At 37.7% G+C, this 24,109-nt stretch overlaps 1 protein-coding gene across 19 annotated transcripts in view; it reads left to right on the top strand.

Moving 5' to 3' along the window:
- The window catches only part of rg (A kinase anchor protein rugose), a 530,630-nt gene that overhangs the window by 268,981 nt on the left and 237,540 nt on the right, over positions 1 to 24,109 (top strand). For 11 of the 19 annotated variants that reach the window (XM_034980359.2, XM_069506109.1, XM_069506108.1 and 8 more), the window contains exons 7-15: positions 2,540 to 2,665; positions 3,353 to 3,473; positions 5,093 to 5,239; positions 5,741 to 6,076; positions 6,366 to 6,473; positions 15,088 to 15,228; positions 16,436 to 16,578; positions 19,859 to 20,072; positions 23,646 to 23,868. In XM_034980359.2, the coding sequence (XP_034836250.1) occupies positions 2,540 to 2,665; positions 3,353 to 3,473; positions 5,093 to 5,239; positions 5,741 to 6,076; positions 6,366 to 6,473; positions 15,088 to 15,228; positions 16,436 to 16,578; positions 19,859 to 20,072; positions 23,646 to 23,868 (1,559 nt within the window). The remainder of the gene's footprint in view (positions 1 to 2,539; positions 2,666 to 3,352; positions 3,474 to 5,092; positions 5,240 to 5,740; positions 6,077 to 6,365; positions 6,474 to 15,087; positions 15,229 to 16,435; positions 16,579 to 19,858; positions 20,073 to 23,645; positions 23,869 to 24,109) is intronic. The other 8 variants (XM_069506120.1, XM_069506125.1, XM_069506114.1 and 5 more) reach the window with 4 other exon arrangements.

The following is a 24,109-nucleotide window of genomic DNA, read 5'->3' as shown; positions in this document are numbered from 1 at the left end:
AGTGAACTAGCGTGACGTGCGTTACCGCAAGATGTCTCAGTAGTCACTACCCTTATTATAAATGCGAAAGTCAGTGTGTTTGTTAGTTTGTCCTTCAATCACGCAGCAATGGAACCACAGATCGGCGTGATTCTTTACATGGATATAGTTAAAGACCTGGGGAGCGACCTAGGCTACTATTTATCCCGGAAAATCAAAGAGTTCATACGGAATGAAAAAGAAACTGAAATCCACGCGGTCCTAATCGTAGGCATTAGTTAAATAAATAGGTATGGATGGGCAAACGTCAAGCAAAAGAAAAAACATGTTTTCGCTAAAATGTTAAAGTAGAGTCTTTCATTTAACTTGTTACTTACTTTCACTTGCCATGCTTGCCATAAAGAACTAACTCGTGCGGGGCAAACATAATATATTACATTTCGATTAGTTCCACCAGGGCGGCAGCAGATAAAAGCTTATCTGGCTTAGTGCCGATGGACAGAAGTGTGCTTTGGCATTAATTAACTAAATGCATCCAATGCCAGTCCGTTACGTTACGATTCACTTTGCACTGGGATATATTGGAATAGGGAACGATTTGCAAATTGCCGCTTGAAATGTTACAGTATTAACTAATCTTATTGGAATTAATGGCTGATTCGAAACTTGAATGCAATGATTAATCATCATTAAGATTATTATGAATGCCTGTAGTTAAGTTATGATGTCGAGTTAGTATCTAAGTTACCAAACGCTTTTCGTTTTTCTATATACAATACAGGCTAATGATTAAGACTCCGTCCACGCGGATGGAGTCCTGAGCATTAGTCTCTATGGCATGGTGTAGGTTTTTAAAAATCCAATTGGGAAATTGATTCTTAAGGGGGGGGGGGGGGGGGGGGGGGGGTCTATGTTTTAGAGGGAACTTGTGTGTGATATCTCAAATAATAGCTGAGCGATTTGAGCAGTTGCTGTTGATATTGTCAGTCAGTTGTTTCCTCCTTTGGTATGTACAAGTATAGTCCGTAGAAAATGACTTCTCAGGTGCCATTTTAACTCTATGGGTCAACTGTCATGTCAAAAGTACGGTTCACCTTTAAAATAAAGACTAAAATCAACGACTAAAATTGGACACTCCTCGATAACTTCTATTGATGATATATAACCATCTATCAAGCAAGTTGCAACTGCTACTAAAAGTTAATGTTTATATATTGGAGGACCGAGTAAGCGTTATCTTTCAATTCAGTTAATTTGGTGAACCACAGTTTTTGTAACTAGATCGCTTTGGACGCTTCGCGGGTAATTTTTCCACAAACGATAATATTGACACTTCTCGGTAACATCAGCATCTGAGTTGGGTGCTAGACCTACGGAGCATGCCGTAAGTACTCTTCTGCGCATTGGAATATGAAAAGGCTAACACTATAAGCCTAACTGTTGTGATTTTTGATTTCAGTAAAATATTGTGCGTTTTAGTCAAATAAACCAAACAGGAGATAAATACCGCTTTTAATTATCCATTAAACAGCAAATTGCATGGAAAGCTAAACCGATCAGTGACTGTTTAGTATGCAATGAATTTCAAATAGGACATCCCTGAATAAATAATTCACTATTTATCAGTGAATGTGACCGGCTCAAATGGATCAGTCTTCCATTTACATGTTTTACACTACGTTAGTTTAGTATACGCAAAACCTGAAAGTATTTTGTTCAGAATTAGTTACAGAATCGATTGCAATTTTTTTACAACGTGTTATATTTTGACCAAAAAATACTTTAAAATCCTGGGAGTTTGGACACCTAGTTGAATGACCGCATGCACCAGCTGATTCGAGCCGTGCAAGCGGGAGCGCGCACGATCAAGGCCAGCCGTCTCGTTCGCTCACAGCCGTTCGCTTGGGGTGACCATCTTCTAGCGATGACAACGACTCTACACAACAAGCTTATAACTTCGTAAATTCTAATTAAATATTTTTGAAATTTTGTACATAACAACGTAAAATAAGTCTTATCCGAGAATTAATTTGATATCTTGGCAGGTTTTTAATACAAAACCCGTCATTACACCCAATTTATTCCTAGGTTAAACGTCACTTAATAGATATTAAGTAATCAAACCTTATAAATAAAACTTGTGGAGTCTCTAGTATTTCAAGATTATCTTCAAAAAAGGCATTTTTGTATCAACATTTAAAGCAAAAGTATCTCCTTGAATATCTCTGTAAAAGAGATTGCGGCACTCAACCTGTCTAGTACCAAGTAGATCGCACTAAACTTACACTTTATTCTTGTACATGCAATAACGTAGCTACGTGATCCAACTCTAAAGGGGTCTTAAGATCTTGTGTAGCGAAGTGCAGGGGGATTTTTCATCAAGACGTACTCTGAAACTTGTTCACGAAAAGCTTGAAGTGAGGTTTAAAAAAGTAAATTTCGTAATACGACTTGTAGGATGGACTTGTACAAAATGGTGAAGAATTAATTAAGGGAACTCTTGCACTTGACTACCTTTTTATTCTTTATCATGATTGACCAAAAGTTTGGTATGTCGCAGCTTCAAGACGAGCAAAGGCGTGGGATACACGGCTCACTTTGTGGGCAACTGTCTCGTGCTTACATCCATGAAGGTTCGAGGGAAGGGGTTCCAACACTGCGTTAAATACGAGTTCCAGCCAAGGAGGTAAGACAAACAGAAATACGGGCTGACCTCGTCAATCAGGGGTGCTGACTGCTAGCGTAGTTAGATAGATAGCTACAGTGTGACGATTGCAGTCATCTCTGATTGGCTGATATTCTCTTACTATCGCCTAAAATGTACAACATGAATAATTGCTATTGTAACCAAATATTTAACACTATGCCCCTTGACACCAAAATTGCGATGAAATGAAATAGATTAACGAATACATCGGATTAATTATCTGGCCTTGTATGGCCGTAACTTTTTCTCTTTTTTTTATTCGTTATAGGCGCACGCTTGACCACGATCACACTTGATGGGAAGTGATGATGTGGCCTAAGATGGGACGCGTTTGCCTAGAAGGTGCCTATTCACTCTTGTTTAAATGATACCTGGATTAGAATTGGCAGGAAACACTGATCTCGGAAGAGTATTCCAGACTGTAGCCATGCGTATAAGGAATGATGACGCAAAGCGTTTCGTACGCGTAGATGGCTAGCCCGGTACCTTGCGGTACGGTAGTAGAAAGTTGAGAGAGGGAGACAAGATCGAACAGCTCCTGAGCACACCGTAGTATATCCTGTAAAACACCGATAGACAGGCAACTTTTCGGCGGTGATCAAGGTTCTGAAGCTTCCCCAAAAGTGGTCAAAAACAAAAACTTTAATTGGGTTGTGTTGTGTGCAGATGGTATGCGATAGCTGTGGTCTACATATACAACAGGTGGACGAAGAGCGAGATCAAGTGCTTGGTGAACGGCCAGCTCGCGTCTAGCACTGAGATGGCGTGGTTCGTCTCCACAAATGATGTAAGTTTTATTTTAAGTTGTTAAGTTTTGTCTCGTTCTTATACACCTCGTATCATAAATTCACCTCGTATACTTTTACTGTAACGTGCGTTACTGTAACTGCGTGTTCATATAATATGAAAATCCGAATAAAGTAACGTCAGCCATTTCTCTGGGTTGGTATAAGTTCAGTTCGATCTTTTTGCACCGTAGAAGTGAGCTGCTTACGGAAGGTACGGAAAGATAATGTGGAAAATGTCCAATGCCCATGTATTTTCCACTCATATACACTTGATCCAATATACTCGTTTTATATCATTGCGTTGTGACTTGTGAGTGATTTCTCAGTCACCAATAAGTTTGAATCCTACTTAGTGCTTACTGTACTCGGTACGTGTCACGCTTGCGACAGCTTCCTTTCATCTGACTAACGTTTAAGTTCTACAGGCAAGATTCGCCTTTCGTTCGACTATCGTTATTCCTACTACTTAAATAAGTTGTTTATGAATTCCTTAGGATTTTTTTATTCTTTAACCAAAACCAAGATATTAAACTATGGTCTATGTTCCAAGAAATACATAATTCATGGGGCATACCTTTAACTTTTCTTATAAGGAGAAAAAGGGGTTGTTCCCTCATACGATATCTTGTAACTTTCTTGGAATACCAAGCGCTTATAAGTTGTGAGGAGTTCTACGTTCAATGTTTACAAGGGCCAAGGGCGCAACCCTTATAACAAAAACATTTAGCTCATTTCATTTGATCCGGTTATACAAATTTTGGGGAGTTAAGTCATTCATAAAAAATGTATATGGGCTAAATAGACATCGTGCCATTTGTTTTTATCCCTATCTATTTAGTGATTAATGATGATAATTCGAATGTAAACAAAGTAGAGGAGATATCATAGGGGAAATGTAATAATAGCTCGTTTTATTGAACTTGTCTACAGGAGTTAGAACCCTTTTTGGTGAACCCATTTTTATTTCAGTAATTGTATGTATGGCCCGCTAAAAATGACCGCGATCGTTAAATATTCAGTCCCTGTATGAACGTTGGTAAACATGAAATAAACGCCATAGCATCGTGGGTTATAGACTAGAGACGTAATGAGCTTTTCAAAGTGTATCGGGCTAATTCGGAAAAATCTTTAGTATTTACTTTGCGTCAATAGCGGAGGAATTTAAACAGAAATCGGGGATGTTTGCGGCGAATTTATAGAAAATGCACTATTAAGCGCAATATATCTACATATTATTATGAGCTGTGTGACTGACTCATCAAAGTACAACATAAATCTGGTTCTAGAAATTTGACATTTTGCATATAGCTTTTCTCAGTAACGTAGACCTGCCTTTACATTTTCCATGCATAAACCACAACATAAAATAATATATGGCTTGGTGTGACACTTGGCAGGGACGAGACAGAGGAAGATTATACCTGCCGGCAGAAGTCGTCAGAACAAATACTATAATATGTACTTTATTGTATTTACAAAACAAAACTTTAATTATTTTTAGTAGTAGGGTCAGTCTTTCGGGTATGTAGGTGCTTCGACCGAACCTCATAAACATGAGAGAGCCGTCTCTGTATATGTTTTTGTTATGGACGTATTCTAATGTATCTGTTTTCTGTAGCCTTTCGACAAATGCTACATCGGCGCCACCGCTGAGCTGGACGAGGAGCGAGTGTTCTGCGGACAGATGGCCGCTATCTACCTCTTCGGGGAGGCCCTCACCACGCATCAGATCTGCGCCATGCACCGATTGGGACCTGGTTATAAGGTGCGCTCATAATATTTCCTTCAAAAATGTTGTATAGTTTTTCAACAAATTTTTTGGTGTCACGTAAAAAGGCTTTCGGCTTTAAACCTGCTAAATGTCTCTGAGGCCTTATAACGTGACACCAACTGTACTTTTCTGATAAAGATTTTGATAATTTCTTGCATATTTTGTAGATTTGATGATGAAAAAACTAAACTTCAAGTTAAATTAATAGATCTAAGAGTATATCCACCGCGAAGGAAGCTAAGTTAGTATTAACTTAGTATCTTAACATCTTGCATCTTAACATTATTATTTTGCTCGTGGTGCAAAATATAAGGAGACTAATAATAAACTAGTAAAAGAAGAAGAATAGTTAAACTAAGTTAGCACTGGCTTAGCTACGTTCACAGAATATTATGAAGTTGCGCTTTGAAGTTGGTAATTGAATACATACTAATTTTAAAAAGAATGCCTTTGACCCCAAATTTGTTTTGTTTCCCGCTAACCTTTGGAACACAGAGTCAATTCCGTTTCGACAACGAATGCAACATCAGTTTGCCGGAGAACCACAAAAGGGTGAGCGAGACGAACGCTCCCAGGCTTGACGCTGAAATACCTCCCCTACTCGACAATCCTGAAATGCCCCAAAACCCAGAACCTGAACTCCAAATTCCTGAACCGAAAACCCCCGAGCCCGCTTCGCAAGATGAAGATATCAAGGGGACAGAAACGGAAGGAGCTTCAGTAGTGGTTAAAGAAGATGCTACGCCGCGCGGGCGCCGAATGGCTGACGAAGCGCGCGAAGTTGCCGCAGCGCATGCTTCCCTGCTCGTAGATATTGAAGCATGCAAGCGTGTAAGCATGTCGCGCCGCTCGCTCTTATTAAGTTTTATGTTTTGTCTCGCTTTACAAAGCATTTTAGTTCTTTGAAGACTGATTTAGATACATGCACTTCGCGATTGTTGCAGTATTTGTTGGTTGGCTGACAGTTTTCTACTACTGTATCAGTATCGCAGTCAATAACAAATGTAGTCAATTTATTTATCGTTGTCTTTAATGGACTAGGATGCTTTTGTTTCGCACATCACACGCATTGTGTTAACAACACTATAGCTTTTTGTTACTGTTTTGTCTGTGGTGCCAGGGTCAGTTTCGATTCGATGCTGAGGCTCGCGTCCCGCTGCCGACGACCGAGGTGCGTGTCGACAAATACGGCGACCTCGTCCACGATCCGACACAAAATGTTCACGACGTAAGATAATTACACAAATAATAAAGGATCCTAACAAAAGGTTGAACGCGGACAATAACTTTCCGTTAACACTCTCCATAATTTATGGTGCCTTAGAACTTTTGTAGTCAAGTTAATAATTTCGCATGCGTTGTTTGTTTACTTACTTACTCTGGTTTAGTTAGACTTGGTTGAGATTTGCGTGGTGATTGTCTTAAAAAAGTAGGTAGGTACTCTCGTAATTAACTCCCGAGATAAATAAAGTCTCCACTCTGAGGCACATTAAAAACAACAAAGGACTGGAAAACGAACAAAAGATGTCTTTGAAGTTAATCCGACCAAAGCGCGACGATTCCACGATAATTGTTTCGGATCTCTTACATTATGGTCGAGATAACGGTTTGTTTTGGCCATTTAACGTTATTTCAAATTGCTGGAATATTTCTCTTAAAGTAATGAACTTTCTGGGAAATATTTTTAAGATAAAAGCTATGCAATTTTTTAAGTTTGACATAGTAATGTAAATTAATGAACTACAAACTTATACTATGTACCTAAAGATTATTATAAGATATTTGGGATAGAAAATATTCGATCGGTGATCGGCCTAAAGCCCTAGAGCTCTACGTAAAAGATGTAGGTACCTAACTGTTGTGATTAAAGTATCGTCAACAAAAATCTTGAGTTTAGTAGGATTTGAAAGGACAAAGATTTCCTGAACCACAAACCAGCCTATGTTTATATAATTCCAACGTCATTTTACGGGTTATTTAAGTTTTTAAACGCTCGCTATCTCGCTAATCTACTTATGCAATTTTCGACTTTATGCGAGACACAATACGAGTTAATTTATGCAAAATTTAAATAGAGTGTTGCCCTGTTTATTGGGTAGCAGTAGTTTTATGCAAGTCTCGACTTTATGGTAGAAACTTTAAGAGCTGATTTGTGATTGTAAAAAGCGAGTGTTGCCACATGTAACAGGAAGTAGAGGTTATATTCTTCAAAGAGGCAGCGAGGGAAGGAATCTGTCGTCGGAAGTGAGTTCCCCAGGAATACAGTAATTATGCGCTGGAACGAGTGCTGGCGTGCGCTGTACGCGAGGCTTCCTTGTGTAGGCTTGTGGTATTGTAAATGCCTTTTGTATTCACTACTTGCAGCTTATTTTTAAACGAGCATGCTCTTACAAGCTAACGTAAAATCGTAATTTTTCTATAGTACCTACCTACCTAGTTGATTGTGCTGACTGTCATTTTCATGTAATCGTTCTATGATCAACTATAGTCCATGACAGGTTGAGAAGGCAATCGGGGTTTGAGGCGGGGGGCGCCCCGCACGTCATTCGCGCTCGCCCGCACTGGGATAGCTGTGCGGGTGTGCAGGGCGTTCCCGACTGTCATTTTGACTTGTCGCATAATCATATGTAGTATATTCCTCTTATGGCTGTATGTATATTATATAGTTCCTATATTTAACCTAACACATGCCTAGCACTAACTGACTCTCTCCGGCGTCGTTTGGGTAATTGTTTTAACAACTTTTTTAATGTAGGTAAGGAGTTGGTTTTTATTGTGCTGTGGTGAACAGAATAGGTCGATGTAGCCATTCCACGTGCTCGTAGGCGCCTATCTAGTTACAAACTAACAACTAGTTTGTAGTCAAAGAAAAACAAGGGTTCTATATTATATTATTTTCTCAGTGTTTCAGCGGCAAATTGCAAAAGCAGTGAAGAAAAAGTTGCTGATTTTGTTTTGTTTCCGAAAATACACCTTTCCGTTTACATTAGGGATGTAGGATGTAAAGAAAAAGGCTTCCGTTTGTTTTCGGCAATATATCTAAAGCATTAGAACTCTCTACGGGGTTGAGAGGTAGAAAATGTTGATTGAAGGTTTTACGACATCTAAAAAATTTATGGAAAGACACTCTACAGTGACACCCTCTTAAATATTCATGATGTGTTGGTATCACATTTGTTTTGTTTTGTATAATTCAGTTTATTTTGGAGCACTTAACGCCGCGGTAAGCACATACGACATTTTCAACGCGCGATTTGTACGCGGCCGTGTATCTCAAGTTCTTTTTTAAATTGGATGCTTCTGCTAAATCTATATATATATAAAAGGAAAAGGTGACTGACTGACTGACTGACTGAATGACTGACTGACTGACTGACTGACTGACTGATGATCTATCAACGCACAGCTGAAAGTACTGAACGGATCGGGCTGAAATTTGGCATGCAGATAGCTATTATGACGTAGGCATCCGCTAAGAAAGGATTTTTGAAAATTCAACTCCTAAGGGGGTGAAATAGGGTTTTGAAATTTTGTAGTCCACGCGGACGAAGTCGCGAGCATAAGCTAGTCTTAAATATATAAAAGGAAAAGGTGACTGACTGACTGATGTATCAACGCACAGCTCAAACTAATGGACGGATCGGGCTGAAATTTGGCATGCAGATAGCTATTATGACGTAGGCATCCGCTAAAAAAGGATTTTTGAAAATTCAATCCCTAAAGGGGTAAAATAGGGGTTTCAAATTCGTGTAGTCCACGCGGACGAAGTCGCGGGCGTAAGCTAGTATGATTTAAAAGTGGTCAAATGGAATGTGAATTCGAATCCTGATGAAGTACTTTAGTATTTCTGTAACAATACAATTAATCATTATCACCTTGTTTGACGATAGAAGAAATCGTGTAAGTATCCGAAACGAAATACGAAGTATCGCGGAGATTGAAAAAAAATAGAGCCACTTTATAAATAGAGACTGCACGCGTTCAACTATTTTTATCTTTATGAATAATCTTTGTAAACAAACACTACGTATACGTGAAAAGGTCAAACTCAGGCTTTGGATTTATTCGTCCACAATTTTCTGTTAAATATGGAACGAAAAAGTTAAATGCGCGAACTTAAAGCGTAGTTTTTGATCAAGCGTTTCGGCAAATAGGATTATCATTAAAACTTGGTAATTGAATTTTAAAAATTAATTATCGTGAGAATGTATTCCGAGGTTTCGGGAACTCATCTCCCGTTGAGCATGTTGCCCTGGTAACCTAGCTTAATCTCATGAATAAAAGTTGTTTGATTGAAAATAAATATGCCTGTTAGTTTTACAATGCCAAAATAATCGTCAACATCCCTATTGCATAGCCCAAAAGGGTAATTATTCGCGTAAAGATACTAAAGCCACAGTAATTTGAGGAGTTCGTCGCGGTGCATAATCTTGAGATAAAAAGCCTCCGACATTCCCCATTTCGCAATGAAATAACGTTCACTGAATGCCTTAATATTATTACGGGGAAATTCCTCTATTACGAGTATATTACATACGGGATTATCCCCACGTATGGGAACTCGTATTACGTAATTATGTTGGTAGCTATGACTTCAAAGGATTTTTCTTCTCTTGTAAATAAAAATATGAAATGTGTGCGAGATTTTTGCGGTATTTTTATTGGGCTGCTTATTAAGTCTCGAAAGAAAAGGTAATAATTTATTTTGTTTAAAGTCCTCTTAAATAATTATAGCAATGAGAAATGCATCATTTAGATTTTTCGTATTGTATAAAACGGGTAGGTACATACCACGATTAATTAGGCGATTTTTAACTGCCGATATTTCGACTCAGTTGCATGAGTCGTGGTCATTATTTATGCAGTAATAATATAGAGCGGCTTACGATAAACTTTGTCCGAGTGTGACTGCAGCGAGGATGCCGGCCAGTGGTATCGTCTCGTGTCGCCTTGTGGAAATAGGGATGATGACCATTGACTACTATAACTGAATGTGCATGCAGCTATGGAGTTTATGTGAAACGGACTTTATGTTGATTACGTTGACCAATAACAACATAGTCAAAACTTTCGGTCTGTACTGTTAAAAAAACAGAGTATAGTCAAATCAGCGACTTTATATCAAACGTCAAAACGCTCGCTTAGTAAGGGAGCTTGTATGAAATACACAGGTGTGACGTCACAAACGTATGACGTAATTTGACGTACTTTTTAGTTAAATCGATAACTAAAAATGGACGAGGATTTTACGAATTTAATGATTCCTAAGAATAATTTATTTTTGTCATATGCATCATCCTTACTGTGAAGTGTGAACTAGCTGATGCCCGCGACTTCGTCCGCGTAAAATTAGGCCTTTCAAAAATCAACTCTTGGCTTTTCCGGGATAAAAAGTAGCCTATGTCACTCTCCAGGTCTTTATTTATATCCATGCAAACAATCACGTCAATCCATTGCACCGTTGCACCGTTGCGACGTGATTGAAGGACAAACCAACAAACCAACACACTTTCGCATTTATAATAAGGGTACTGATACTGCAGGGTTGAATTCTCACTAGAGACTGCGGCGATCTCTAGTCTCCAAAACTACTATCATTATTTTTTCACAACTTTACTTCCATAACGCAAAGTTTGAAAGCTGAGTGTGCTTAAGTTGCTCCACACTCCACAGGCCAGCCATTAGTCCGAGTTTGCTGAATTTGTTTGCGCTGAGTTGAGGCTTTAAATCACAAACAATACGCACGGAGTTTTCCGTCTAGCCAAAAGAGAAATCACACTAATATTATAAAAGCCTCAATAATAATTTATAGCCTCAATAGCTCAACGGTTAAAGGTGCGGACTAAAATTCGAAAGGTTGCCGGTTCAAACCCCACCTGTTGCAGTATTGTCGTACCTATTCCTAGCACAAGCTTCACGCTTAATTGGAGAGGAAAAGGGAATGTTAGTCAAGGGTCTGGCTAATATTCTTTTTAATTTTTTTAAAAAAATGCGAAAGCTTGTGTATGTGTGTGTGTATTGTGTATGTTTATTTCTTATAGTTTGAAATTTATGCGGATTTGGCTGAAATTGTGATTAGAGATAGGTTATATCCTGAATTAACACAAATGTAGGCTGCTTTTTATCACGGAAAGTCAGAGTTCCCACGGGATTTTGAAAAACTAAATTCACGCGGACAAAGTCGCGGGCATCAGATGTTTCACGATGGTGATCAGCTGCTCAATTACGGTAGAATGATAGCTACAATATCACGATCGCAATCACCTCTTATTGGTTGACGCTCGCTCACTGTTGGCTACACTGCATTGTTGCAACAAGAATGGCACAAATTCAGCCAATCACAACAATTGAGATTGTAATAATGATTGATGCAGGTTTTACGAAATCGACCTACTGATTTGGATTGGAATAACTACCAATTTTTTTTTTAATCTTTGCTTTTATACTAATTCGCTCTTACACATAAATTTAGTACCACCTCCTTGGCCTTCGGTTGTAAAAAAAAGTATTATTTCACGCAATAAAAATGAATCTTTTCCGATGGAGCGATAATTTTTGCTATAACCGAGAAGATAATGATTATAACTCTGCATAACTTTGCCCATAAAGACATAAACCCTGAGATTCTCGTCATAGCCTCTTATGGCAGTATTATACTAGAGTCTAGACTCTCGGAAAGTGTGAGGTAGTTCAGAACTTTTTTTGTTATGAAAAACTGTTATAAAATTATATTTTTTCCGGTATAAAATTTTCCTATCGAAATAAACGTAAAGCTTTGTAACCACTTGCAGTACAACTTGCAGAAGTCTGCGTCATTGTAATGTCAATTTTAGTAAGATTTCTTCTTCTTCTCAATCGTTCACTCTTGACAGATTGGTCGTGGCTATGAACTCTTCACTGCTGCTCGTGCGATCTCCCTCCAGCGACTTCTGTCGTTGGCATTATGTGCACACACGGAGACAGGCGTGTAACTGTTTGTTACGGATCTGATTAAGTCCGTCCACCTAGTAGGGGAACGCCTACTCAGCAAGATTTACTTGCTAAAATTAAGCTAAAAGTTGCTTGCTGCGAATGTTTACAGTACACAGTGCGACTTCTGCAAGTTTTATTGCCAGTAGATACTTCTATTTAAACTGAGCACCCTTTCTCTCAATTAAATATGGCTTCAGCGTATCACTTTTGTATAACACTTCGTTAAAAAACACTCAGTAGACTCAGTATGCCTTTTCATCAAGAATGTGCTACGAGCTACGGATCAAGCGTAGCGCAGCTTAGTTTAATGCCACCAATAGGATTCCTTCATTTTCATAGCTTAAGATAATCTATTGTGACACTCTTCCAGCCAAGTTAAGTAGGATTAAGCTTTGGAAAAATGCTTAAGATTTAGTTGGAAAATCTTCGTTCTGGCACTTTTCAGTGTACATTCATTATTTGACGTTTGACATGCTACTAGCACTTACTACTACAAGTATCTCTCTAGGTGCGTTACTAGTTATATGCCTATCTGGCTAGTCATTTGGAATTTTTATCGTTTCCTTCATAATTTATGTTCAAAGTTCAAACCAATTAGTATCGTGAACCAAACGTGATGTTTACGCCCCCGCAGTTTCAATTTACATATTTCGGAAGAGCGCGTACGTTACTACCAAGCAATAATTTATTCATTTCTCGCACACATTTCACGGCCGAGCCGCGAGAGGTGCAAGAGCCGTAGCTTTTAGTCACCCCGGATCTACGCTCGCAAGCATGCCTCACGGAGCTTGTGGTAGGTAGCTACGAGCTACGCTGGCCTAGAGTGTTAGCACGGGGCTCCATACTTCTCCATATATTTCGATGTCCATCCATTTCGTTTTCTTTAAAAAAAACCAACACCTGAGATGGAAACACAAGGAAAGGCGAAGGCGCCATCATATGCCATCATATGATCGCCATCATATGTATAGCTTTGTTAAGAATGTACCTCTCTCGCTTATAGACCTACGCGAGCGCCTTCGAAATGGTGCGCCGCTGCCGTAGGTGTATTTCGCAGGTCATACGACTAAGTGACTCGTTATCGACATCAGACGAGTCTCAGGACATCAGGCGAGTTGCAGGGAGCCGCTGGATTCAGGAGGCGCAAGATCGTGGCGTGTGGGAAGTCCTTACGAGAGACCATTGGCCAGCAGTGGACGTCTATCGGTTGTTGATGATGATGATGATGACTGAAGATGCGTTGTATTAGTTCCTGTGAGTTTTGCGTCTTCCGATGAAGGATGTGCGAACAGTATTACACGCTGCAATAACCGATATTAATGGGCGCTCCCATTTTACCGTTTACCGCAATACTTCGTTGTAATAAATTGTGGGCTTGCTTTTCATCATTTTATATTTGTTATTGTTCTCCATTAATTTAAAAGGATATTAAATTAAAATTTACCTACGCTATTTCTCGTAGAAAACTTCGCCGGTTATTATCTTAATTAACTTAAATGAATAGCAAATTAATAATAGAATATCGGTCAAAGAAAATGTGATATAGAAAGATAAACGATATTCAACGTGAAACTCGTGTTTCAAGGATTTTTGGTTTTTTCTTATGCACGTTTTATTTAATTACCTCTGTTCCACACAATCTCTAAACTAAATGGACGGCTTAAAATCATTAAATTAACAAATCAAGGGTCTAAATCAAGGGGCTATCCTTTTCCGCGGGGAGAATTTTGATAGGGATTGCGATACAATTAATCCTCTCATTTTAGTTAAGTGACTGTGTACAATAGAATTAGCCACATTTTTATTTTGCATGCTGTGTTTTATAATATCTAATTGTGTCTAAATGTTTAAAGGGTGTCGGCAAATTCTTGTATAATTTATTGTAGCTTCTATGTATTGTGTAATATTGATGTGAATCGATATAATAATGTTATTAATGTTATAATGTACGTTCTCGTAGGATTAAATATTTCATTTTCATCAAAGCTGAAGCGTAGATATATATCATTAAGGTAATAATAAAATCGATGTTCTTCATAATTTAGTAGTAAAGTTTTTATCAAACTCTAAGCTAAGCTTATTACCTACGCTTGAAAGCTATCAGATTTTAATTGAGTACTTGACTTTTACTGAAGTTAGAACTTGTTAAAAAGTTGATGAAAGTTGTTTTTCTTTTATCTGTGTTTTAGTTTACTAATTATTATTATTTTTTATTTTTTATTAACGAGCTTATGCTCGCGACTTCGTCTGCGTGGGCTACACAAATTTCAAACCCTTATTTCACCCCTAAGGGGCTGAATTTTCGAAAATCCTATCTTAGCGGAGGCCTACGTCATAAAAGCTGTCTGCATGCCAAATTTCAGCCTAATCCGTAGAGTATTTGAGGTGTGCGTTGATAGATCAGTCAGTCAGTCAGTCAGTCACCTTTTCCTTTTATATATTTAGATTAAAGATTAACGAATACATTAATTACATTGAGGATGGTCCGAATTAAAATTGCGTGCCCGTGCCTGTGCAAAATTTCACAATTAGGGTTTTGCAATTTTCGAAAATACATATCCTTGTCCTTATTTATGTTGTTACTTTTATGCTCAGAGAAAGTTGTGGGTTTCAAACGTTTAGTATGGCACACACTATATTTTAAAGACAAATAGATTATTTTAAACTAGATGATGCCCACGACTTCGTCCGCGTGGATTTCGGTTTTTGAAAATCCCGTGGGAATCTCTGTACCAAAGTTCATCAAAATCGATTGAACGGATGGGCCGTGAAAAGCTAGCAGACAGACATACAGACACACTTTCGCATTCATAATATTAGTATGGATTAGATTTTTAATGCAGAATTTATATTATTATTATATCGTATAGGTGCTCTACGATGGCAAGTTGTCGTCGGCGATAGTGTTTATGTACAACCCTGTTGCGACGGACGGCCAGCTGTGTTTACAGTCGGCTCCCAAAGGCAACGTTTCCTACTTCGTGCACACACCGCATGCATTAATGCTACAGGTAAATATCTCAGAGCTCTTTAAAAATTATGCGTTCCTGGTAACGTTGGCGTAAAGTTATACCTCCTCTAAACCCACCTCAAAATTAAACGTTGGCGTAAAGTTAGTTATACATCCTCTAAACCTACCCCAAAATTAAACCTAACCCAACTACGGAACAAACTTTTTAATAATAAAGTGACACCTCCTATTCTATTCGGGCATTCTTTTACAATAAACAATTACTGTTACAAAGAAAAAGTTCAGAACAACTTTTACAATAAAAAAGGTGAGAATAAGACGTGATACATATTCTTTTACAATAAACGGTCGTTGAATATCCACATGTTAAAGCAGAGCAGGATAGTTGTTATTATCGCAATTCGTCGCTTAAGTTTCTAACACCATGTACCTAAGTCACGTTTATGCGATGCTAATCTAGAGACGCGTAGTTTCAGCCAATCAGAAACAGGAAAACGAGTTTTTATCTAAAAACTTAAAAACGTAAAACGTAAATGTAAAATGATGTGCCCTAGTAAAGCTAACAAATCGGTTTTTGGTATACGTAGCTTTAATAAATAATTTTCTTTAAGTTACTTACGTAAAGTCACGTTTTTTCGTGGAACGTGTGTTCACAGATTGCGTTGCTATTTACTCTGGCAAGAACCGAAACGTGTTTAGTGGATAAACCAAATCGTACTCACTGTAAACAGTGAACGGTAAATATTTGCTGACCCAGTTTCAGCTCCAGCCGCGATGGGTTCTTGGGTTTTGGCGGAGATAGCTTGTGTGAATAAAAACGGGTGTTTGTTCTTTACTCGTCGCGTTAAAACGTTCCCAACTTTTCTTTAAGGCCCAAGACACGGGTCTGCCCGCGAAATTCTTAATTTGGTTTTTCACAATTTGTAAACTAATGCGACAAAGTAGACCTATGGCATTCAAATTTCACCCCTAGCAGTATCATCTTCACATGTTTATATAAAAATCTTTACTTGAAAGTGTCCAGTTTAAGAAATTAGTCAAAATAATGAGTTTGACGTGAGCTACTCACAAATTAGTCATAATATGTTTCTTCAGTGCAAACATTCGGTTAAAGGCGAGGAAACCCCGCGCTCCGTTTTTAACCTGATTTAATTTTTTTTTGCTCGATCGGTTATTGAAACCAGTACTTACTTAGAGATTAGTTGCTACCCTTTATTTAAAAAAACGCGGACTTCATTTATTTTCAGGAGGTTAAAGCTGTGGTGACGCATTCAATACACAGCGCGCTCAACTCAATAGGCGGCGTTCAAGTGCTTTTTCCCTTGTTCGCGCAACTAGACCTGCCGCACGACGCGCCCGCCACCGACCCCAAGAGAGACCCCATGCTTTGGTATGTTGTCCTGGTACTTATGTGTGCACTAGCTCCTAAGATACGGACTTATTTGGGGTTCTTGTACATTTGAAATTACAAGTTGTGTGTGTCCATCTCCAGGATGCAAGCTACCTTGTGGATAAGTCTTTGTGTTGAGGTTTTTATAATCCCTTGGGATAGTATTAGTGTTGCCGGGATGCATCCGGGAAGACCACTATATATTATTATGTACCAAATTAAGATAAAATTGGTTAAACGTATGAGCCGTGAAAAGCTAGCAGATAGACAGAAAGACATACTTTCGCATATTTATAATATTAGTAGGTACTTATGGATAATAATAATGATTACTTTCCCGACGCTCCTGCAAGTGACATGCTTTATCTTCCTCTGCAACTTATTATACACAGCCGTAAGATACCAGCTATCCTGGTAAAACTCGCATGAAGTGCCTGCAACCGAACGACCTCAAATCGACTGTGCCTTGGTTTGTGTTGTGTACCTGGTTATCTGTGCTTAAGAATCTGTATATATAAAATTCAAAGTCCTGACTGACTGACTGACATATATATCAACGCACAGCCTAAACCGCTGGTTCTAGAGACATGAAATTTGGAGGGTGTGTTCTTTGTAAAGAGCAGGTATCCACTAAGAAAGGTTTTTTTGAAATTCCACCCCTAAGTGGGTTAAATGGGGGATGGAAGTTTGTATGAAAGTCCGTCATTTTTCAAGTTATTTGCATGAAAATTGGTATTTGGGTTTTCGGCAACAAATGAAGAAATATGTATTTCAGGATTTTTGGAAATTCAACCCCCTCCTCGATTTTCTAAATTACACCCGAGCGAAGCCGGGGCGGGTCAGCTAGTTATTAAGATACGACTTTGTTTAGTTTAAGAACCAATTTAGTTTGTTGCAAACAGTCTGCAAGCTAGACTCCAATGATGTATGTTCTTCTGCTACTTATTATAAAGGCCCTGAATATACCGGCCATTCTGATAAAACTCGCACTACGGGCTTGCAACCAATCTAATTCTAAAGAGAGAGACATGGTTTTATGGTCTCCTGGTAGTTATGCGTTAACTGGCCCCTAAGATATGGGCTTGTTTGGTTTCTTTTAGGGGCTAGTTAACCAGCCGCTAGTTAATAATGTATTTAAAAATAAATAATTGAAGTCTGTATTTTGAGTTTTAAATTATTGACTGATCAAATAAAGCGCTCAATGACAAAATAATATTGCATAATACGAAATGATGAACTTTAAAACTTTTTAGTACTACAAGAGAAAACTTAATATCATTAAATCCACAGTGGTCGTGCAAAGTTTAAGCCGACAGGGAACTGTAGCAATAGTACGAACTCCACAGTTTAGTTCTATGGACTGTACTAACTCCAGCTGTGGAGCTCTATTTCCTAACTAAATCATACCGCCAAGTTTTGATTCGAGTTCTAAGGATACTTTCAGTATTATTCCAGATAGGGCTGTCAATTTAAACTTTTCGTATAAAAGTTTTATTGTATCTACAAGGAATTCGTTGGAAATTAAAAAGTACGCGTCGAATTGAGTACCTTTATCCTTATCCTTTATCAAAGTCCTTTATTTTATCAAAGTCCGTAAAAATAGACTTTTAAAATGTTGTGGGTATTTAGATGTTAAAACATCAAAAAATCAGTAATGTGTAAGGCCGGTTACGCACTCATCCGATCTGAGTCTGTAAAAATACGTTACGAACTAGTCATAGAACTATTTGTATGGTAGCTGACGTACTACGTCCGACTTCCGTCATCCGATATTTTCCATCATCCATCCGGGAGAATATCTCGGATGTGCCTCGGATTCAAATAGGACGCATGACGTAGATATGTCAAAGATGTCCACTGAATATGATTTCAATAATGTAATTTTTTTATATGATTCTGTTGGTGGTACGATAAAACATTTAAAAAATAGCTTAGATTTGGATTAGAGATCGGATTAGTGTGCAAGCAATATCCGAATTCGGTCCGAGTTTTTTATATCCCTATTTTTACGGATTCGGATCGCATGAGTGCGTGATCGCTCTAATTCAATTCAATCTCACAAAACATTAAAATACCACTAATTGGTAAGTATAACTAAAGTATTATTTTATGGCTGCGGTTCATACAAATAGGTACATAGTTAAGCTATATTGGGAACTGCGAACAATATTCATGCAATATTTTGATTGAGACACTTAAAATTGTAGTGTCAACCCTTACTTCGAATAGGAGGGCAAGCATAACCCGGGCAAATGCGTTTTCTATGTCGCTCCTAATCACCTTCCTTCTAAGTTAGCTAACTATCTAGAGACGGTCGGGTAATAACTAACTCCTCAGAACTCCTAATTGCCTGGTGTCGACCTCGGTTAGCCGGTTGGATTTATTAGAGAATTTGAGGGGATTTAAATACGGTTGTGGGAATGGGTGGGATGTATGAGTAGGTAAAATTAGTCATTTGCAACGACTATGTCTGCATTTGAAACTATATTAATCATGATACTTTAGGTATCAATAATTTTGGGAGAGAATTTGATAGACGTTGGGTCCCCTAAGGCATAATTAATTATATTCATACTAGAATGGTGACCTAGCATCGAAAAGCGCAACTTTGGACCCCACTAGCTAGATGGACAGAAGGACATCAAACCAGTCGCAAGGACCCGCTGCATTCAGGCGGCGCAAGACCGTTGCATGTGGACTTGTGTCCAGCTGTGGACGTCTATCGGTTGATAGTCGTAATCATGACCTATATGTAACCCAGTTTATGTAACCCGTGTTGGGTGGAGTCGGTTGTGGCTCGACAAAAGATGGTCGAATCATGAACACCTACACAGAACACTAATCTCGTAGCGCACTACAATTGGTCATTTCTCGCGATCTTCGAACTGAATCTCGAAGGTTGTGAAACACCACAACACACAGTAATGTGTTTGTAGCATTATGATAAAATTATGCACTGCCACGTTCTCGTCGTCTTGGTACAAATTATAATTTGAATAGAGGTCTCAGGGCTATAAGGGCGGGCTTAACGAGTCTCTATAATGACCGTATGCCTCGTTACAACGATGAATTCTACCTCAAACTCAATATTTGCTTTATTCATAGTTATATGATCCATTAAACCAGTCTACTATCATAATTTAACCCAAACCTAATTTACCGTAACTTTACCTATTATAATTATACTATGCGATTCATGTTGTCATGTCGTTTTGAAATTGGTTAGGGACGGATGAGAATAAATCAGTTGCTAAGCAAATTACTATTTTATCTTTCACAGCTCAAAACTCCTCGGCTTCGTGTGCTCTCTAGTAGAATCGTGCAGTACAGTACAACAGCACATGCTGCAATGCCGCGGCTTCCTAGTAATATCTCACATGCTACAACGCTGCGGCAGGGACCACCTTACGCCGGACACGCTCGCTTCATTCCTACATCTGACTAAACATCTTGTGACTTGCTGCTCTCCTAATTCTGATCTGCTTTTGAAACAGGTAATTGCGACCCTTCCTTCACAATTTTTTTCCACAGTCTAAAAGAATTTTCTGCTGTAAGCGCGATACTACTATTCGGTTGCTCGCCTGAGCGATCGCTTTTTTCAACAGCTGAGCGTCTGATTTTAGCTGCTTAGGCTTTCTAGAGCTAAACTTCTATCTAGTCACTTTGGGCGCTTGAGGGTCCGAGCATTTGAGCATTTCATAGCTACCGTAGAGGAAGAGCTTCTTCTTTAGATGCTTCTGCTGCTAAGGGAATAGGCGCTTTAACTATATTTTGATAAAGCCTATTAAGAAATTAATTGTGTTATAAAAAGATCAATAGACACGATGATGTTCACCTTGTTGATGATGAATATAAATCGCAAATATTTGAATGCGGCACCACATAATTACGGCAACTCACAAACTTTGAAGCATTGCGAGCGTAAATTCAAGTATCTAAGCCTAACTTGGGCAACTCACAAATATTAATTTGCGATCAAATCTCAGCCTTTCCGTAATTTCGACGCCGGAACGAATGGGGTGCTGTGGTATATTGCCTCATAAATAAAATGAAATTGCGCACAAGAATTTGTAACTGCCAAGCTTTTTGCCGTTACCGAAATTTTAACTTTGTTACTGGTTTGAAATATTGAGGTTAAGTTTATGAAATTAAGTAAGTAGTGTTTAACAGTAAGCACTTAACATACAAAAACCATGGTGGGAAATGTCTGGAAAGAAAGTGGACCGGGAATTTTTTAATTGCTAGATTTACTGTATGAAAAGTGACTCGGTTGCTATACGTCTATGAGATATGAATGTATGTTAGGTATAATGCTTACATGAAGGCACTAGTGTTTTGAAATAAAGCATTTTGCTTTTGCAAACAAAGTGTGGATGTTTATTTCCGTGACTTTTATCTTTTCTTAGGTTTAAGAGAAATAATTGTGTTCTATGTTATGTTCAAGTTTTTGTCATAGCTTGCATGTTATTTGTTTTTTTTGCTAATTTTAAAGATTATTAGATTAGCGTTATGTTAAAGAGGGTTTATCTTCAAGCTTGCGTTTTATAAAAGTTTTGAAGTTGTTACCAAAATTATACTATTTTATAGTATACTATTTTTTAGTATAATTTTGCGGTAATTCTGAAACTTTGAAATGGGTAAAAACACTAGTGTTTTGAAACAAAGCCAATTTTAAACATTGCCCATTAGGTAATTGTTTTTTAAAAACAAATTTGTAAAGTACGGAAATCCAAGAAGTATTCCACAAAATATCTCGAAGCTGTAATTTAGAGAGAATTTCCCAACGTATTGTTTGAATTAAACAACAGTTATACGATCCGGAGGAAAACAACTTTTAGATTAGTCACCCGAGAGGTAATACGAAAGTACGAAGCGCTTCGGGCATTTAATCTGTTGTTTGCCGTATCCAGTGTTTTCCAAAACTTTCCACAGTTATACTGATGGAAATATAATATTGTAGGTAGCCTCGGTTAAAAGGTTATGTTACTTACTTTAATGTTTTATTAAAACTTAAAAAAAATACAATTGGGTATTTTACTACTTTTGAATTTGATAAATATTATTACTTTATTATAAACTAGGATAAAAATAATGACGTACGCTGAATAAAATATTAAAATCCAAATCATTACAAGATCCAAAGATTTACAAAGTTACAGACATTTTAATTTTGGAGTGGCAGGGTCTTCTATCCCTTTCTCGCAAAACGAAAATTTGTATGAAACCGCACGAAGCTACTATGGCATTAGTCAAAATGAAGTCATAATTCTATATCGCTATCTCTGTCTAATCAGAAATATTTAAATGCTTATAACTTTTTTATTATTTGATCGATTTAATTAGTTATTTCAGTTTACGTCATTATTTTTATCCTAGTTTATAAGAAAGTAATTAAAAAAATTGGAGTCAAATACCCATTTACTGTATGTTTGATATGGTAGGCCAAGAAGCTCTTGTCGAGAAATTCTGTCCGAGTTGAAAGTACGGCACTTATCTTTATTTATAAAAGGAAAAACTGACTGACACTATCAACGTGCAGTTCAAAGCCCTGGTCTGGAAACCTGATATTATGAATGCACATTATTTTAATAAGGTAAACCCTCACTAAGAAAGGATTCAGTCATAAATATAATGACTTCAAAACAGCACAACCAGCCTACTGGTATGTTCGTAGTAAAATTAAATGTGAAAACACGTGTAGACAAACGGCCGAAATTAATAATAATAAATAAATCAATCCTACCTATCTGTGTCGATAACGTCTTATTCATGTCGTTATATTTTGTCTTAGACCTTACAATTTTTGACAAAGTATACCTATGCAAATATTGTAAAGGAACTTATCGGCAGATTACAGATAGATTGATTTACTTATTATGTATTTCAAATCAAATCAATTTTCTGTAGCGTAAATGAAAGTTTTTTTCTATGTTATGAAATTTTATCTTTCAGCTTAAATTAATGCTTGCAGAAAATTGATTTTGTATAGATTCACAGTGTTAAGGATGTGTATATTTTTATAATTTCACTATTTTATACACTTTGTTGTTTAATGTACCTACATTTTAAATACCCAATTGGTTTGTATGGTTTTATTATGATGGTTGTTAGCGCACGCTCTTCTTGCTTATATTACACTGAACACCTCCCTCACACCATTTCTTCCACGTTTATTTAGATTTTCAACATACCCATGATAGAAGGACCCTGGTTCGATCCCCCAATAGTGTTCAAACCTTTTGGGGTACACATACACAAACATGGTGCTTGGCTCGCGCTCGAAATTGGCTCGACCACCATAGTATGAAATAAATGGTACCCCAGAAGCTTTATGGCATCAGTTTCAATATTTTTGGAGATTGGATCAAAATGACTAAGGTCCTTTTTTATAATTTTTAAGTGTTGCACGATATCCAGTTCAATCCAGTTTTGACTTATAACACTTTTACTTTTTTCTTCACAGTCCATAATTATAATTATTTTATAAACAAAATGCTTTATCTAAATCATATGATATTTCAAATCAACGATTTATTGCAAAATCAAATCTTAAAAGATTTGTTTGACGTAAAATTAAAGTATGTAGGATTACTTTGTAAATAAAAGTCGAGGAAGGGAATATGTCACGCAAAATATTACTTATGAAATGCACACTTCACAAAATGTAGTTCAATTTATGCACAAATATCTTTAAATGTCTTCAGAACAATGGGAATTTGCAAACGCTTAACAATGAATAGGGAAATAAGTGTTAGAACTTATAAACTTTAACCCATAACCTGCAGCACGTGCAGCTATTTCAATCCCACTTCTGATGTAACTATTCAAAAACTTTTCGTGTTTTTTTTACCATTAAAAATTATCATGAAAGAAAATTTGTAGGAGTAAGTAGGATGTGATTGAAACAAGAGATCAGGATTTTGAGTTTTTTTTTAAATCAGAGCAAATAATAATAATTAAGTAATCGTTATAAGATGCCCAAGCAAGAGAGCCTACGCTATCAATCATCGGACAGCCAATAGTCTATGCTAATCCAGTCTTTTTGCCAATCCTTTCTGACCTGGCAGCTCCTGGACCATATCCTCTTCAACCCAGCACTATGGATCCACACGCCGGCGGCTGTGCAAGCGAGGTTGTACTGCTACTTGGCGACGGACTTTCTGGCTGATGCCCATATATACGGCAGCGTTAGACGAGTCAGCACAGTTCTACAGACAGTACACACGCTGAAGTACTACTATTGGGTTGTGAACCCAAGGACAAAAAGTGGGATTTCACCTAAAGGAATGGGTAAGTGACTTTATTAACTATTCCGTCGTCTAAGAATTTTCTTTGTTTTAATAGATTGTATAGTTCCGGGATTAAATATTGTTCTACCTTGCTCTATAGTACGATACATGCAACCCTAGAATTAATAATATTACAATTTAGGATCATTATTATATTTACTACCCCTGTTTCTTTCCGGTTCTTCTCGGTACTGCGAGATTTCCGAACCAAGCCGGTAGATTCGCTTGATCGTCAAGCGAAT

Source organism: Maniola hyperantus, chromosome 22 (assembly GCF_902806685.2).
Source record: "Maniola hyperantus chromosome 22, iAphHyp1.2, whole genome shotgun sequence".
In the NCBI taxonomy this organism is placed as follows: Eukaryota; Metazoa; Arthropoda; class Insecta; order Lepidoptera; family Nymphalidae; genus Maniola; species Maniola hyperantus.
This window is presented reverse-complemented; position numbering and strand designations above follow the sequence as displayed.